We start from the raw sequence: 17,640 nt of genomic DNA on the forward strand, positions 1-17,640 counted from the left end.
ATCTTTCTACAAATGTACAAATTTTATTTGAATACAATGTGCACTCTTTACAGCTTTGGAAATCTTTGTGAAAAAAACATCAGTGTCAGTTTGTCAGTGAGTCCAATTTGAGCCTGTGGTTGTACTGTGAGGAGCATGCTTAAGGCTTTGAGTTTACCTTCATATGTTTTTGTTTGCACATGTAGATTGTAGTGAATGCTATTGTAGACACCCTGAAGACAGCGTTCCCTCGCTCTGAACCTCAGAGCCCTACAGAGGATACCGAGGCCGAGGTGGATGGAGGGAAGATAACTGCAGACAAGAGGAGCAGGTAGGACAGTTGTGGATATAATGTCTCCAAGGGAGATACTGGTATTAAAAACTGATTGAAACCCATTTCTATCAGACTTTAAGTAATTATTATTATTACAATCATGAAACAGTTTGATTTTGTGTGGTATGTACTTAGATTTTACATGAGTTTTTCAGCACCCTGTGCCTAACTGGGAGAGGCTCGTTCTAAATACACTTCACTTGCCCACATACAGGTCCTTCTCAAAAAATTAGCATATTGTGATAAAGTTCATTATTTTCTATAATGTCATGATGAAAATTTAACATTCATATATTTTAGATTCATTGCACACTAACTGAAATATTTCAGGTCTTTTATTGTCTTAATACGGATGATTTTGGCATACAGCTCATGAAAACCCAAAATTCCTATCTCACAAAATTAGCATATTTCATCCGACCAATAAAAGAAAAGTGTTTTTAATACAAAAAAACGTCAACCTTCAAATAATTATGTACAGTTATGCACTCAATACTTGGTCGGGAATCCTTTGGCAGAAATGACTGCTTCAATGCGGCGTGGCATGGAGGCAATCAGCCTGTGGCACTGCTGAGGTCTTATGGAGGCCCAGGATGCTTCGATAGCGGGCTTTAGCTCATCCAGAGTGTTGGGTCTTGAGTCTCTCAACGTTCTCTTCACAATATCCCACAGATTCTCTATGGGGTTCAGGTCAGGAGAGTTGGCAGGCCAATTGAGCACAGTGATACCATGGTCAGTAAATCATTTACCAGTGGTTTTGGCACTGTGAGCAGGTGCCAGGTCGTGCTGAAAAATGAAATCTTCATCTCCATAAAGCTTTTCAGCAGATGGAAGCATGAAGTGCTCCAAAATCTCCTGATAGCTAGCTGCATTGACCCTGCCCTTGATAAAACACAGTGGACCAACACCAGCAGCTGACACGGCACCCCAGACCATCACTGACTGTGGGTACTTGACACTGGACTTCTGGCATTTTGGCATTTCCTTCTCCCCAGTCTTCCTCCAGACTCTGGCACCTTGATTTCCAAATGACATGCAGAATTTGCTTTCATCTGAAAAAAGTACTTTGGACCACTGAGCAACAGTCCAGTGCTGCTTCTCTGTAGCCCAGGTCAGGCGCTTCTGCCGCTGTTTCTGGTTCAAAAGTGGCTTGACCTGGGGAATGCGGCACCTGTAGCCCATTTCCTGCACACGCCTGTGCACGGTGGCTCTGGATGTTTCTACTCCAGACTCAGTCCACTGCTTCCGCAGGTCCCCCAAGGTCTGGAATCGGCCCTTCTCCACAATCTTCCTCAGGGTCCGGTCACCTCTTCTCGTTGTGCAGCGTTTTCTGCCACACTTTTTCCTTCCCACAGACTTCCCACTGAGGAGCCTTGATACAGCACTCTGGGAACAGCCTATTCGTTCAGAAATTTCTTTCTGTGTCTTACCCTCTTGCTTGAGGGTGTCAATAGTGGCCTTCTGGACAGCAGTCAGGTCGGCAGTCTTACCCATGATTGGGGTTTTGAGTGATGAACCAGGCTGGGAGTTTTAAAGGCCTCAGGAATCTTTTGCAGGTGTTTAGAGTTAACTCGTTGATTCAGATGATTAGGTTCATAGCTCATTTAGAGACCCTTTTAATAATATGCTAATTTTGTGAGATAGGAATTTTGGGTTTTCATGAGCTGTATGCCAAAATCATCTGTATTAAGACAATAAAAGACCTGAAATATTTCAGTTAGTGTTCAATGAATCTAAAATATATGAATGTTAAATTTTCATCATGACATTATGGAAAATAATGAACTTTATCACAATATGCTAATTTTTTGAGAAGGACCTGTATGTGTTGTCTACTGAAAATGTTCACCAACATGACCTGAAATTATTCACACCCTCTGAACATTTTCGGTTTTTATCACATTTCAAACAAAAAAAATTCAAGGTCTTCTTCGTGGGACAGACTAACAAAAAAACCTTGAAACCGTTCTTCTTCACAATGATGCACCTCTGTGTGCACCTCGGTCTGTCACATAAGACCCCAATAAAACACGTTTCAGTTTGTGGTTGTTATGTGACAACATGGTAAAACGTTCAGGGGCTTTTCGTACTCTAGTCTTTCTTTGCTAGACTTCCAACTTTACAACAGCTAGTAATCTAATTGTTTAATGGGGTGACTCTCTGTATTTTGCATTCAAAGAAAGTTGCAATGCTTGCTAACTTCATGAGTCTTCTTATTAATTATAGTTTTATTCAGCTTAGTGTTATTTAAAGTCCTTTTTATATTCAAATACATTTTTTTTCTGAAATTTGTGCCGTTAACATCAGCCTCATGTCTTATTGTGGTTTACTGGCTGAACAACTGTGATTCCTGGAGTTGATTTATAATCCTATGCTTAATCGTAGGTCCCGTCTGAAGCTCTCAAGCAAAGGCATCCCCTTCATGAACGGCTCGGACATCAGGCCTCCTGTGTTGTTTGTTTGGGACCAAACCAGCACAGTTCGTGAACTTTGTTAACATTTAATCACAGTTCTTGTTCTGCAGCAAAAGTTACTGTTGCTCGTTCTGATAAGCGTTTGAGCAAAGAAAATGATATACCTACATGTTATTTCCCACTCAAAATAAGAAAGTTGGACTTCGTTTTCTCATTTCCTTTTCCTGCTGTTTCTCCACAGGTGTTTCATGGCATGTCTCTGGTGGACTTACAAGCCTTTATTACTGAGGAGGAAAAGCTACTGTTGAAGGAGGCAGACAGGGAGGCTGGTACAGTGTTAGGAGAGTGTGTAGGCGGCCGGGGTCACAGTGTGAGAGGAAAGTGGAGTGAGGAACACGGTAAGGGAATATCGCTATTCAGTCATTTTGTTCAGCCTTTCAAATCAACATTGACATTATAAACACCGTCCTTATTTATTAAATAAAGTTGAAGCCAAACTGTCAAAAAAAACCCAAAAAAAAAAAGTACACCCTTGCTTCTTCCATCAGATGTGAGGGGAATGGCAATAGTTAGGTGATGCAAATCAAATTCACTTGCGGAACCATCTCTATAAAAGCAGAGGTTTTTACAGTGTGCTGCCGAGAAGCATAAAGGTGTGTCCTACTACAATGCAGAGTAGAAAAGACATCTGGTAGTGTAGTGAGAAGAACATCTGTGGAAAGATTCTTCATAAGTGGTAGACATTCAGGATATATGTCACCTCAAGAAGTGGATGTCCAATCAAAGTCACCCCAAGGTTCAGACTGTCCTTAAAATGTCCCAGGAGCTCCATCTCAGATTTTACAGGCCTCTGTTTACATCTTTAGTGTTGAAGTTACATGTCAGCACAAATACCTCAAACAAACTGTTAAACATGGTAGAGGAGGTATGCAGCCACCTGACCTGAATATATTGTACTCACTGAGCCATTTATGAACTCGCTTCTTTATTTCGAAATATTCTAGAGTCCTCTATGATCCCAGCTGAGGGGTGGCCCAAACTGGGTCCTGCAGGCAGTGAAGCAACATTGGAAATTCCTCCACAACAATGTGAGACATTTACTGTTTACAGAAGGCAGGAAACTACTTCAGGTCATTGTTACTAAAGGTGATTCTGACAGCTGTAGAAATATGGGGTGTACAGAGGTTTTAACACATGTTTTCATGTTTAACTTCATCTTTGTTCAATAAATAAAAACTTTATTTTTACTGTGACTGCATTTTATTATCATCATCCTGACCCAGTCAACTGCTCCAGGGTTTAAAGTAAAACATCAAATTTTCAGTGTGATTTTAATGACTTTAAGGAATCTTTGTAAAAGCATATAATATCAAACTGACTCTGTTCTCAGATGTTTGGATTTAAACAGAAAATCTGAAGTCCTATGCTGAACCTCCCAGACTGTCATCATCCCTTCAACATCTCTGTCTCTCTGACTCATTCTAGCCCGTCTCCTTTCGTTTTCCTTTGTGTCTGACCAGCTCGCTGTCTTACCGGTATTACACTGAACCATGTGACAGAAACTAGTATGTTCCGTTTCATTGGGTTTATGTGTTGGTAAAGTTTGGAATCACGCAGGAGCAGAAGAAATAGAAAGGCAGTGGTGGTGAGGAAACCAAAACAAGAATTGAAAGTGGAAGTTTGCTTTTTCCAGTAACATTTGACATTAGTTTCTTTGTTATTTATAAAATAACACATTGCTGCCCTTATAGGACCATTTTATCAATGCAAATGAGAGTGAAAACTTAACAAGGCATAGAATGTTTAAAACCTGAACGTTGGTCCTGATTATTTTTGGTCTTGCAAAACCTCAACTAATTTTGCCAATTCAGGGCACACAATCTAGGTCTCTTTTTTTTCTATATTAAGATTTTTTTGCAGGACTAGTGGCCTTTATTTTTGTTATTTGGGTTAGGGTTAGTAGTAGTTAGAAATAGGCAGACAGGAAGTGGGGTAAAGAGAGAGGGGGGAGGACATGTAGCACTGGTCACCAGGTTGGAGAATCGAACCAGGGACAGATGGACTGAAGCCTCCATATAAGGCTCACGCTCTCTACCTCTACACCCCATCTAGGTCTAATTATTAACTGTACCTTACTATTTCATTAAGTCAATTACGCAATTAGATACCCTCATGAGAATTCATTTTTGAGAGCAAAACTGCCATGACACATGTAAGTGAACAGCTTCTCTATATGGTATGCCTGCAATGCTGAGAAACAACAACAAAAAAAACCACCTGTGCTGTTTCTTTTTTTTTATCATTCTGTAATTGCAGTTGGAGGCCGCCCTTTGGACACCCATGATCTACAGTGGGACGTGCTTTTGACTAGTCAATAAGAAGTGCTGCACATTAGTTTTTGGCATCCTGTTGTCTTGGCATTGATCACTTCAATGTTGAATTATTGAAGAATCTGTGTCATCTGCAGTTGGTGCAGAAATCTACATCCAGATCCCTAACATGCACCAAAAAGAGAGACAGCAGTACAGGTCCTTCTCAAAATATTAGCATATTGTGATAAAGTTCATTATTTTCCATAATGTCATGATGAAAATTTAACATTAATATATTTTAGATTCATTGCACACTAACTGAAATATTTCAGGTCTTTTATTGTCTTAATACGGATGATTTTGGCATACAGCTCATGAAAACCCAAAATTCCTATCTCACAAAATTAGCATATTTCATCCGACCAATAAAAGAAAAGTGTTTTTAATACAAAAAACGTCAACCTTCAAATAATCATGTACAGTTATGCACTCAATACTTGGTCGGGAATCCTTTGGCAGAAATGACTGCTTCAATGCGGCGTGGCATGGAGGCAATCAGCTTGTGGCACTGCTGAGGTCTTATGGAGGCCCAGGATGCTTCGATAGTGGCCTTTAGCTCATCCAGAGTGTTGGGTCTTGAGTCTCTCAACGTTCTCTTCACAATATCCCACAGATTCTCTATGGGGTTCAGGTCAGGAGAGTTGGCAGGCCAATTGAGCACAGTGATACCATGGTCAGTAAACCATTTACCAGTGGTTTTGGCACTGTGAGCAGGTGCCAGGTCGTGCTGAAAAATGAAATCTTCATCTCCATAAAGCTTTTCAGCAGATGGAAGCATGAAGTGCTCCAAAATCTCCTGACAGCTAGCTGCATTGACCCTGCCCTTGATAAAACACAGTGGACCAACACCAGCAGCTGACACGGCACCCCAGACCATCACTGACTGTGGGTACTTGACACTGGACTTCTGGCATTTTGGCATTTCCTTCTCCCAAGTCTTCCTCCAGACTCTGGCACCTTGATTTCCGAATGACATGCAGAATTTGCTTTCATCCGAAAAAAGTACTTTGGACCACTGAGCAACAGTCCAGTGCTGCTTCTCTGTAGCCCAGGTCAGGCGCTTCTGCCACTGTTTCTGGTTCAAAAGTGGCTTGACCTGGGGAATGCAGCACCTGTAGCCCATTTCCTGCACACGCCTGTGCACGGTGGCTCTGGATGTTTCTACTCCAGACTCAGTCCACTGCTTCCGCAGGTCCCCCAAGGTCTGGAATCGGCCCTTCTCCACAATCTTCCTCAGGGTCCGGTCACCTCTTCTCGTTGTGCAGCGTTTTCTGCCACACTTTTTCCTTCCCACAGACTTCCCACTGAGGTGCCTTGATACAGCACTCTGGGAACAGCCTATTTGTTCAGAAATGTCTTTCTGTGTCTTACCCTCTTGCTTTAGGGTGTCAATAGTGGCCTTCTGGACAGCAGTCAGGTCAGCAGTCTTACCCATGATTGGGGTTTTGAGTGATGAACCAGGCTGGGAGTTTTAAAGGCCTCAGGAATCTTTTGCAGGTGTTTAGAGTTAACTCGTTGATTCAGATGATTAGGTTCATAGCTCGTTTAGAGACCCTTTTAATGATATGCTAATTTTGTGAGATAGGAATTTTGGGTTTTCATGAGCTGTATGCCAAAATCATCCGTATTAAGACAATAAAAGACCTGAAATATTTCAGTTAGTGTGCAATGAATCTAAAATATATGAATGTTAAATTTTCATCATGACATTATGGAAAATAATGAACTTTATCACAATATGCTAATATTTTGAGAAGGACCTGTACTTGTGGACTCTGGCTTCATGCTAAATATAGGTTTGCATTGTGTGGCTCCTGAAGACATTCCTGACTGCTTTGGCCTTGTTCCTGTTCCAGGTCTCTTAAATCTCCCCAGATCTGGATTGGTTATTATGAGACTGTGCCTCTGACACTTCTAAATCAAACTCAAGGCAAATTTATTTTTACACATTTCGCGTTTTCTTTAAAAATTTTAATTTAAGCTTTATATTATGTGAAGAGTTAATAATTACACAGTGTAGTCTTCTTCATAAATCTGACATGCTGGAAATCAGCTTCTGGGCCAAGTCCTGTTTGGTGGTGACCCATTCTTATCTTCTTGGTGCTGGAAGTTGATCACAGTTTGTTGGCTTTTGTTTCTCTACCTAACTGTCCACAGGTTCCCAGTGTGCTTATGATCTGGGCACTTTCCTGAACATTAGCCCGAACAGTGAATGTTCTGATCTTGGAGCCACTTCATCTCTTTTTGCCTTGTGACACGGCACTCCTTTGTGTTGAAAACTTCAAAGAGCATCACCACATTGTTCCAGGATTGTGGGAAGAAGGTGCTCCTGGAGCACATTGTGATCCGTCTCTTTATTCTTGGTTGTGTTCTTGGGATTGAGCACATTCCCTTGGATGAAATGCAATCCTGCACATGGATTGGATCAGGGTATTTTCACAGCTGCCTCAGCACAGGGCTCACTGTGTTGCGGACATTTTATTTTCTGGACAAATATGTTTTAATATTCTCACTCATCAGAGAAGAAAAACTTTATCCAGTCTTCTTCTGTTAATCCTTGTACCTCCTGAATTCCAGACTCTTCTTGATGCCATTAATGAACAGACGTGACCAATCTTTGCCTCCCTGCTAGTGGAGATGCACTCCCACCTGCACTGCTCTGTACTGCCAGCATCATGATTCTGTAGATAAGCCCTCATCAAGCACACTTGCTGGACACTTTTGGACATCCTGAAACCTTCATCATTGCTACTAAACTCGTTCTTGATGATCCAGAAAACAGATCTTTTTTTTTTTTTTAGCAGCGGTTTCCTGCTTATGGGGCAATTTTGATTCAAAGAGATCATGACTTTTTTTAAGGCAGCCATTGCTAACACAAGAATTATATCTCAAGCACAATTTCCTCTATTCAATAGCAACCAGCCTGTTAATTAGATTGAGTGAGCGATCTTAATGAGTTTTTTTTTTTCACATCTTTACCTGAGATGATAATCTGGCCATAGTGGCAAGAAGTTAGCGGATCCTTTTGTACCAGAAAAAAAATACATGGAAAAATATATATTTTTATAAAGTAAACTTTTAAAGCAGTTAAGGTCTTCGAAAAGTATTCCTCTGATCACTCTGTACAATAGTAGAAAACCACCAGTGTGAGGCTTTGTGCTTTCCCATTGACTGAAATCAACACTTCTTGCATTGTTAAAGGTTAGCCACATGGGGGCAGTGTCAATAAACCTATAAGATGGTTGGAACTGTACTCATCAGTTTTGCACATCTATCATATTCAAACAGACAGTGTAGATCTCTTTGTTACTGAAAATAATGCATGTTTTTTCTTCCATCAAATCTTCTGTCAGTCACACGTTTCACAGTGTTGAGTCAACATATTGAACATGTTTGTGTGTTTCAGCAGGTGAGATGTCCCTTGCTGAGGTGACTCTGAACATCCTGTGTCTTCTGATGAAGGAGCAGTGGAGCTGGTTATGCTCGGAAAACATCCAGAGGACCGTCAGGCTGCTTTTTGGAACTCTCATTAACAGGTGACATATTATTTGACACTGCTGGGATGCTACAACATGGTGCCGCAAGAAAACACTGGTCTAATAAGGCTTTTCAAGAAAAGCTTTCCAAGCAAAAGCTAAATAATTTCCCATCTGCCTTTCTTCTGCACATCGCATGAAATGCAGACATTCTTGGCAGCAAATGTTCTGCACATAAAACTCAGTGCTTGAAGGAATTTTGTTTTTTGAGCAACATTTCAGCTGTACACTCATGCTAACAGTGGTTTTAGAGTGCTCTCAATATACTGTAGAGTTTTACTTTTTAGAAAGATATATGAAAAAAGTTAATCTGTGTAAAAACAAAAAATAGTAGAATATTAGCATTGTAACCTTTTGTAAAGCATTTAGCTCACTGCATGCCCCATCAGATCACAGCAGGGTAAAGGTTGGTCCTACTTGTCTTAAGGAGATATATCTATCTATATATAACTTAATTACAGATATCAAACAGCCTAAACTTTAATCTGTCGGATCATTTATGGGGGGGTGGTTGACTTACCCCAGACAATGATCCAACCTGCAAAGCTGATCTGAAAGCTGCTACATGAGAATGTTGACACCTGACTGATGAGCAATATTGATTCCTGAACATTTCTTTATAAACTCAAGCTTTTCAGTAAAACAACAATGTTTTTAATTACAAAGTTTCTGTACATTCACTGACATAAGAAGTTAAGCATCAGCATAAGCATCCAGAAACATTGATCTGATTTGGGTGTAACTTGGTTCCAACATCGGTCCCTATTATATCTGTACAACCCTCATGTTGGTGAATTACACAGCATGAACACTGCGATCCCTATCGAGCTCTATGGAGCCACGGCAATGCTGTCTATTGGACAGGGGTTGGACAATGAAACTGAAACACCTGGTTTTAGACCACAATAATTTATTAGTATGGTGTAGGGCCTCCTTTTGCGGCCAATACAGCGTCAATTCATCTTGGGAATGACATATACAAGACCTGCACAGTGGTCAGAGGGATTTTAAGCCATTCTTCTTGCAGGATAGTGGCCAGGTCACTACGTGATACTGGTGGAGGAAAACGTTTCCTGACTCGCTCCTCCAAAACACCCCAAAGTGGCTCAATATTATGATCTGGTGACTGTGCAGGCCATGGGAGATGTTCAACTTCACTTTCATGTTCATCAAACCAATCTTTCACCAGTCTTGTTGTGTGTATTGGTGCATTGTCATCCTGATACACGGCACCGCCTTCAGGATACAATGTTTGAACCTTTGGATGCACATGGTCCTCAAGAAGGGTTCGGTGGTCCTTGGCAGTGACGCGCCCATCTAGCACAAGTATTGGGCCAAGGGAATGCCATGATATGGCAGCCCAAACCATCACTGATCCACTCCCATGCTTCACTCTGGGCATGCAACTGTCTGGGTGGTACGCTTCTTTGGGGCTTCTCCACACCGTAACTCTCCCAGATGTGGGGAAAACAGTAAAGGTGGACTCATCAGAGAACAATACATGTTTCACATTGTCCACAGCCCAAGATTTGCGCTCCTTGCACCATTGAAACCAACGTTTGGCATTGGCATGAGTGACCAAAGGTTTGGCTATAGCAGCCCGGTCGTGTATATTGACCCTGTGGAGCTCCCGACGGACAGTTCTGGTGGAAACAGGAGAGTTGAGGTGCACATTTAATTCTGCCGTGATTTGGGCTGCCGTGGTTTTATGTTTTTTGGATACAATCCGGGTTAGCACCCGAACATCCCTTTCAGACAGCTTCCTCTTCCATCCACAGTTAATCCTGTTGGATGTGGTTCGTCCTTCTTGGTGGTATGCTGACATTACCCTGGATACCGTGGCTCTTGATACATCACAAAGACTTGCTGTCTTGGTCACAGATGCGCCAGCAAGACGTGCACCAACAATTTGTCCTCTTTTGAACTCTGGTATGTCACCCATAATGTTGTGTGCATTTCAATATTTTGAGCAAAACTGTGCTCTTACCCTGCTAATTGAACCTTCACCCTCTGCTCTTACTGGTGCAATGTGCAATCAATGAAGACTGGCTACCAGACTGGTCCAATTTAGCCATGAAACCTCCCACACTAAAATGACAGGTGTTTCATTGTCCAAACGCTGTAACTGTCAGATGTTCCAGAAACTGTCTGATAACAGTTGATTCGCTCATTAGGCCACCATTTATGCCTTCCATCAATGCTTTACAGATCATGTCCAACCTGCAGCGTTGGTTTTGCATTGCCTTACCTGTTTTTTTCAGTAAATGTTTTTACATTAAGTTATGTTTGACAAGAATGTTTATTCAGTAAATAAAATGGTTCTATTTCATATCTGGGATTAAAATAAAATAAAATTATATACAGTACAGACCAAAAGTTTGGACACATCTTCTCATTCAAAGAGTTTTCTTTATTTTCTATGAATATTGTAGCTTCACACTGAAGGCATCAAAACTATGAATGAACACATGTGGAATTATATACTGAACAAAAAGTGTGAAACAACTGAAAATGTGTCTTATATTCTAGGTTCTTCAAAGTAGCCACCTTTTGCTTTGATTACTGCTCCGCACACTCTTGGTATTCTGTTGATGAGCTTCAAGAGGTAGTGACCTGAAATGGTTTTCCAACAGTCTTGAAGGAGTTCCCAGAGATGCTTAGCACTTGTTGGCCCTTTTGCCTTCACTCTGCGGTCCAGCTCACCCCAAACCATCTCAATTGGGTCCAGGTCCGGTGACTGTGGAGGCCAGGTCATCTGGCGCAGCACCCCATCACTCTCCTTCTTGGTCAAATAGCCCTTACACACCCTGGAGGTGTGTTTGGGGTCATTGTCCTGTTGAAAAATAAATGATGGTCCAACTAAATGCAAACCCGATGGAATAGCATGCCGCTGCAAGATGCTGTGGTAGCCATGCTGGTTCAGTATGCCTTCAATTTTGAATAAATCCCCAACAGTGTCACCAGCAAAGCACCCCCACACCATCACACCTCCTCCTCCATGCTTCACGGTGGGAACCAGGCATGTAGAGTCCATCCGTTCACCTCTTCTGCGCCGCACAAAGACACGGTGGTTGGAACCAAAGATCTCAAACTTGGACTCATCAGACCAAAGCACAGATTTCCACTGGTCTAATGTCCATTCCTTGTGTTCTTTAGCCCAAACAAGTCTCTTCTGCTTGTTGCCTGTCCTCAGCAGTGGTTTCCTAGCAGCTATTTTACCATGAAGGCCTGATTCACACAGTCTCCTCTTAACAGTTGTTCTAGAGATGTGTCTGCTGCTAGAACTCTGTGTGGCATTGACCTGTTCTCTAATCTGAGCTGCTGTTAACCTGCGATTTCTGAGGCTGGTGACTCGGATGAACTTATTGTCCGCAGCAGAGGTGACTCTTGGTCTTCCTTTCCTGGGGCGGTCCTCATGTGAGCCAGTTTCTTTGTAGTGCTTGATGGTTTTTGCGACTTCACTTGGGGATACTTTCAAAGTTTTCCCAATTGTTCGGACTGACTGACCTTCATTTCTTAAAGTAATGATGGCCACTCGTTTTTCTTTACTTAGCTGCTTTTTTCTTTCCTTAATACAAATTCTAACAGTCTATTCAGTAGGACTATCAGCTGTGTACTGTATCCACCTCCTGCACAACACAACTGATGGTTCCAACGACATTTATAAGGCTTGAAATCCCACTTATTAAACCCGACAGGGCACACCTGTGAAGTGAAATCCATTTCAGGTGACTTCCTCTTGAAGCTCATCAACAGAATGCCAAGAGTGTGAGGAGCAGTAATCAAAGCAAAAGGTGGCTACTTTGAAGAACCTAGAATATAAGACACATTTTCAGTTGTTTCACACTTTTTTGTTCAGTATATAATTCCACATGTGTTAATACATAGTTTTGATGCCTTCAGTGTGAAGCTACAATATTCAGTCATGAAAATAAAGACAACTCTTTGAATGAGAAGTTGTGTCCAAACATTTGTTCTGTACTGTATATTTTCTAAAAACAAAATAATTTAAAAGAACATATTTAGTCTTGCAGCAAGCTATACAGTAGTAATACTTCACTTCACCTGATTAAGGTGCTTCCAAAACTGTTTACTATCCTGCTCTGTATGTTGGAACATCTAAAAACATGTTTTGTGATACAGCACATTTGTCAAATTTATAGCTAATGTGTGTTTCTGCTGTTATGTTTAATGCATGTCTATTGGGATAAAGGGTGTAGATTTCAGTACAGAGTATGTGCCTTTTGCTTTGATGTCTCTGTTTCATATTAGTTCTTTCTCTCCAAGTTTGAGCATCAACTGGCCCTCTGGAGTTGGAAATTTATTGGTCCACAAGCGCCAAATGGTCAAGTAATTATTACATGGGTTAATCAGACAGTAGATCTAGCTGCCATCAATTCAAGCCATTGTAAGCATGAGACATGCTGAGGTGAGTGAATCTTCATCAGTTCAGACAGAGCATCTGCAATGCATAGTACTGGGATTCTCATTGCTAAATCCTGGAGCAGTTTTACATATATGAGGTATATATGGGATCTCAGTGTTGTGATGCTTATTCCAACAAAGTCTTTAACATTTTCAAAAATGTCTGTTGTATCCTGGCTTACTTGGTGATCAAACTGTGCATGCTAATGTATCAGGTGCATAAAGAAGTGATGAAACAGGCTTATTAGCTTATTTAGGTAGCATATCTTTCTGAGGGTAGTCATATCACCCCTTCACCATTTTCTACTTTTTTGGATATGAATGGTTGCCATTTACTGCGGGACATTTTGCACCGAACATGCATAAGCTCATACCCCCCTCTCAGTACATTGAAAGCAAAGTGAAACCAAAGTCAAATTCCATGTCTGTGTGCACAAAGTTGACTAATAAACCTGGTTCTGATTCTAAAAAACATAAGATTATAATGTAAACATATGCACAATTGTAATTATTTTTTTCACAAATATCTAATTATCAGTGTAGTTATTTCTGTGAGATCTCTGCAGGACATTTTGGTTTTGTTCTGTCCTGAAGCGTCTTTATTTTTATTTCCCATCTGTTAATTGTTCAGATTTTTTACCACAGACAGTCGGACCTGATTTTATTTTTCCCAGTGTGTCACCAGCTTTAAAATATGAGAGGGCCATGCGCCGTGCCCATTTCTCTTCTTACTGCTTTCTTGGTAAACTTGTAAGTAAGCTTGAAGAGTTTTCAGCAAGGATTTCTGCAGCAAATGAATGATGGAAACATCTATGTTTTAGAGAGCAGCTGTGTATGCTGACTGAGCCAGGATAAGACAAGGTGACACATGTTTCCCAGTGGAGATTCCACAGAGAATGCTGTTCATGGGCTGCAGAGGGATGCTGGCTGACAGGCCAGTCATTAGTCAAAAGCAGTTGATATTTTAGACAAGAGTATGAGCTTTTAACAGTTGTCCACGCCCTAACAACACCAGGACATTTCTATCCCTGCAGGTTAGCTGAAACAAAATCTGCACTATGTAAAATGAGAACATTTCTCTCACCTTTTGTTTACAAGTCATTTATCTGCAACATTTGTTGTAAAGTGTTTCAGTGCATGTGTATACATGCATGCCTGCAGGGTTTGACCCTGACATCAACTCCCCAAGCATTTGGCACCGATGGTTTTAGCTCGTGCTCCCAGTTTCAAACATGCAGACAGTATTTTCAGGATGCTGTGTCCTGTGACCTCACATTCTCTGGGGTGTCAATACCAGCGTATTGTGTCCTCATTTTAATACTCGGAGCATTATTTTAAGAAGTGCCATCCAGCAGGCATAAAAAGCCCCTTGCTTTTTGTTTTCTCCATCTGAGTTAGACAGCACTGTCAACAAAACGCCGGCATCTTGGAGCTGGTTCTACCGTCATCAGCTGTTTTTTCCTTTCAGAGGAGAGGAACTGTTGATAGAAGTGTTGATGACTGTTGATGGAAACACAACAAATCAAACTGTCCCACACAGAGTTCAGATTACAACTTCATCGATTCCACATATATAAGAAAAAACAAGACCAAGAACAACCTTTGATTACAAATTCCAGGCTTTCATTTTATTTATTTATAAAAATAATTAACAAGCATCTATCAGCAGTACTACACAGAAAAATTGGCTATTTTATTTTTGCAAGCATGTATATAAAATGGGTTAGACTTTAGGGTGAAGAAAAGCATCTCCACACCATGATGCTGCCACCACCCATTTCACTGTCACATGGTGTGGTCAGAGTACTGTTGTAAAATGGGAGTTTTTACTCTGTTTCCTCCCTGTACACCACCGGGTCCGTTCCTCTCCAGTTCCGAGACCCAACCAGTAAAACCAACAAAGTATTTACCTTGTGAAATAATGAGAAACGGTTATGTATAAAATCAAGATTTAATGCCAAAATGATCAGTGTACAGAGTACACAAATGAACAGATACAGAATGACATTCACCTTCGGTACCGGGCCCCCCTCAGCCCATCTTAGGGATGAACCGAGAGGAGCAAAGAATGGAGCGTGAGTCCTGCTTTTATCCATGCCTGTTCTTAACACTCCTAAAGAGTGTCATCCTCTTGTATCAGTTTATTCTTGACTATGTGTTGCATCTTATGTGAAATCAACAGTTATGTTGTGTAAACTGTAGCAATGAGCGGTGCAGCAGATAAGCAACAAGGGAAGATATATTTAATTAAGGCAGCAAAGAGATGATTAGAAAAGGCCACAGAATCATACATCCATAACAATCCTCCTGTTGAGGTGGGGAAAACCCACCTCACATCAATCAATGTGTCTGGTGCATATGGACCTAAGCTAGAATATGGCAGGCAGTTCCTTCCGGCCGTCGCATAACTCCACCTCCCCAAACGGAGTGCCATCTCTCCGGTTACTGCCTGCAGTCCTCAGTCCTCAGTGTGTGCAACTCCTCTATTTCCCATAGAACAGACCTATGCTGATGTATGTCTGAAATTTAAATGATTAAAACATCGCAAATAGATAATAATGCCCTGTTGAAAAATGAAAAACAACAAAAATAAAAACCTAAAAGCACAGCGGAAATGAGCAGCACAATGGGTATCAGTATATTGTAGACCCTAAATCGTAGATCCTGTTCAATTATCTATTGCAGTTGTCTGGTCCGGTCCCCCTCCAGGCCGCAGGAAAGGGTTGGTCATCCTCCTGGTGTGGCATCCTTGGTTTATGGCTGTGATTGGATTTTGCTCCCATTTTCAGGCTGGCTCTGAGCAATGGGTTTCGACCTCCTCACAGCACAGTATTATAATTTCTCCAACACTTTGGTTTGGTTCTAAGGGATCCACATCATCACTTGTGCTCAAATATTCAGTGGACAACATCAGTGCGTGCTCTGGCACCACATCCATTTGATATTCTCAGAATCTCAAACCTCTGGTATCAGTGGAACCAATCGCACAATCAATACACCTGAGTATGAGAGCTCGAATACATGTTGCACAATAGCAAACACAACCTGCGATCACCTCAACAGTCAATGAAGTGAATATACTCACCAGTAGGTTTCCCCATTTTCCAAACCACGTCTCAAACATGTTTGTGAATTGTTCTTTGATTCCTGAGTGCGATTTTAATTTAATGGATAGTGATTGCAATCCTTTTAGGGCCTTCGTTAGAGATCCATCAGGTGCTGTAATTGTTGGGAATAAAAGAACAACACGCCTCTCCAGAAACACCACACAACCTTCTTCTTTTTGCTAGGATCATATCCAAAGCTATTCTAATTTGACAAGAAATAATTTCAACATCCTGGTTACACAGCCTTCAGCTGTCCTGTATTGCCGTGGTGTCATTTAAAAGATTAGAATCGGTTCTAACAGGAAGCAGTTTGTATTCTAGCAGAACTATCAAATTCAAAAACACATTTTCTGAAAGGTTCCCTCTGACAAAGTAGGCCAATCGGTGTCAGGGCATCCTGGATGGAGAGGGTAACCAGGGCACATCTTTACTGTCCAGTCAATAGGTAGTCACCCCCAAAGCAATTATTACCCATAAATCAGTTCTGTTCAGCAGCAAGTAAAAGTTCAAGGCCTTGTATCAAGTTAATTTACAATCTAAGTTGCAAACAACATCATCTATAAATAAATAACTCAGAAGCACATGGGAAGTTATAATTTCTATTCATGAAGTTATTCAAATTGATTAAATGGTTGAACACTCCTTTAACCCTTTATGCAATTTATTCCACAATTTCCCACATTCACAGAAGTAAACATTTGTTTATTGACTCTTCACACAGTTTTACTTTAGAAATCCTTCTCCCCTCTGTGATTTTTGATTTTGTGTCTTCCTTTCATATTTACCGGGACATACTCCCTCAAGCTTTAACCCAACAAGTAGAATTTTTATTCTTTATTTCTTTATCACATTCCCTCTGTTGAAGTAACCCAGCCCACTCAGAAATTCATGAAACAGGTTCCACATAATTGTATTTTGTTAGTTGAAAGCAAAGAGATGAGTTAATTTTACCTTTTGACCTTATGGTTACTGGAATATATTAATTTAGTTTCACAAGCATATTTATGATGTGTTAGCTGGAAATGAAATGTTAAGTCAAAAGATATCCAATCGCATTTATTCGTATGTTCTTCCTCAGGTGCTTTCTGATTTCTCTGAGGTTTCCTTCGGAGGATGGCTCTCCCTTCCTGCTATATGATCTGCTGACCTTAGTTTTGTCCTCATCCAGAGCTCCATTTGTTTCTCCTGTTGGTTCTTTGGTTAGAGCCTCATGTGTGTTATGAGACAAAAACTTCACAGCAGATTGAAATATTGAGCATAGTGTGTCAGTTGCTCTCTCTGTGAATCCAGATGGGTGCACAACCTGACTGAAAAGAGAAGGTGAAAGGTCAGGGCATGGTTCTTCCTGTCAGCAGCTGATGGGGAGTTAAACCCATGAGCTCAGTGGGTGATGATCTGATGTAAAACATCACCAAGGGCAGCACATCCAGCCACTTCATTTTTGTATCAGCACAAATTTTAGCCAATCGTTTT

General features: G+C 41.0%; 1 protein-coding gene across 3 annotated transcripts in view; it reads left to right on the plus strand.

The window, feature by feature from the left end:
* snx19b (sorting nexin 19b) overlaps positions 1-17,640 on the plus strand; it is a 58,712-nt gene that overhangs the window by 13,952 nt on the left and 27,120 nt on the right. For 2 of the 3 annotated variants that reach the window (XM_047391694.1, XM_047391693.1), the window contains exons 8-11: positions 186-310; positions 2,699-2,792; positions 2,969-3,125; positions 8,506-8,635. In XM_047391694.1, coding sequence (XP_047247650.1) covers positions 186-310; positions 2,699-2,792; positions 2,969-3,125; positions 8,506-8,635 — 506 coding nt within the window. The remainder of the gene's footprint in view (positions 1-185; positions 311-2,698; positions 2,793-2,968; positions 3,126-8,505; positions 8,636-17,640) is intronic. The other variant, XM_047391696.1, reaches the window with a different exon arrangement.

Source organism: Girardinichthys multiradiatus, chromosome 18, assembly GCF_021462225.1.
Source record: "Girardinichthys multiradiatus isolate DD_20200921_A chromosome 18, DD_fGirMul_XY1, whole genome shotgun sequence".
Taxonomy (NCBI): Eukaryota; Metazoa; Chordata; class Actinopteri; order Cyprinodontiformes; family Goodeidae; genus Girardinichthys; species Girardinichthys multiradiatus.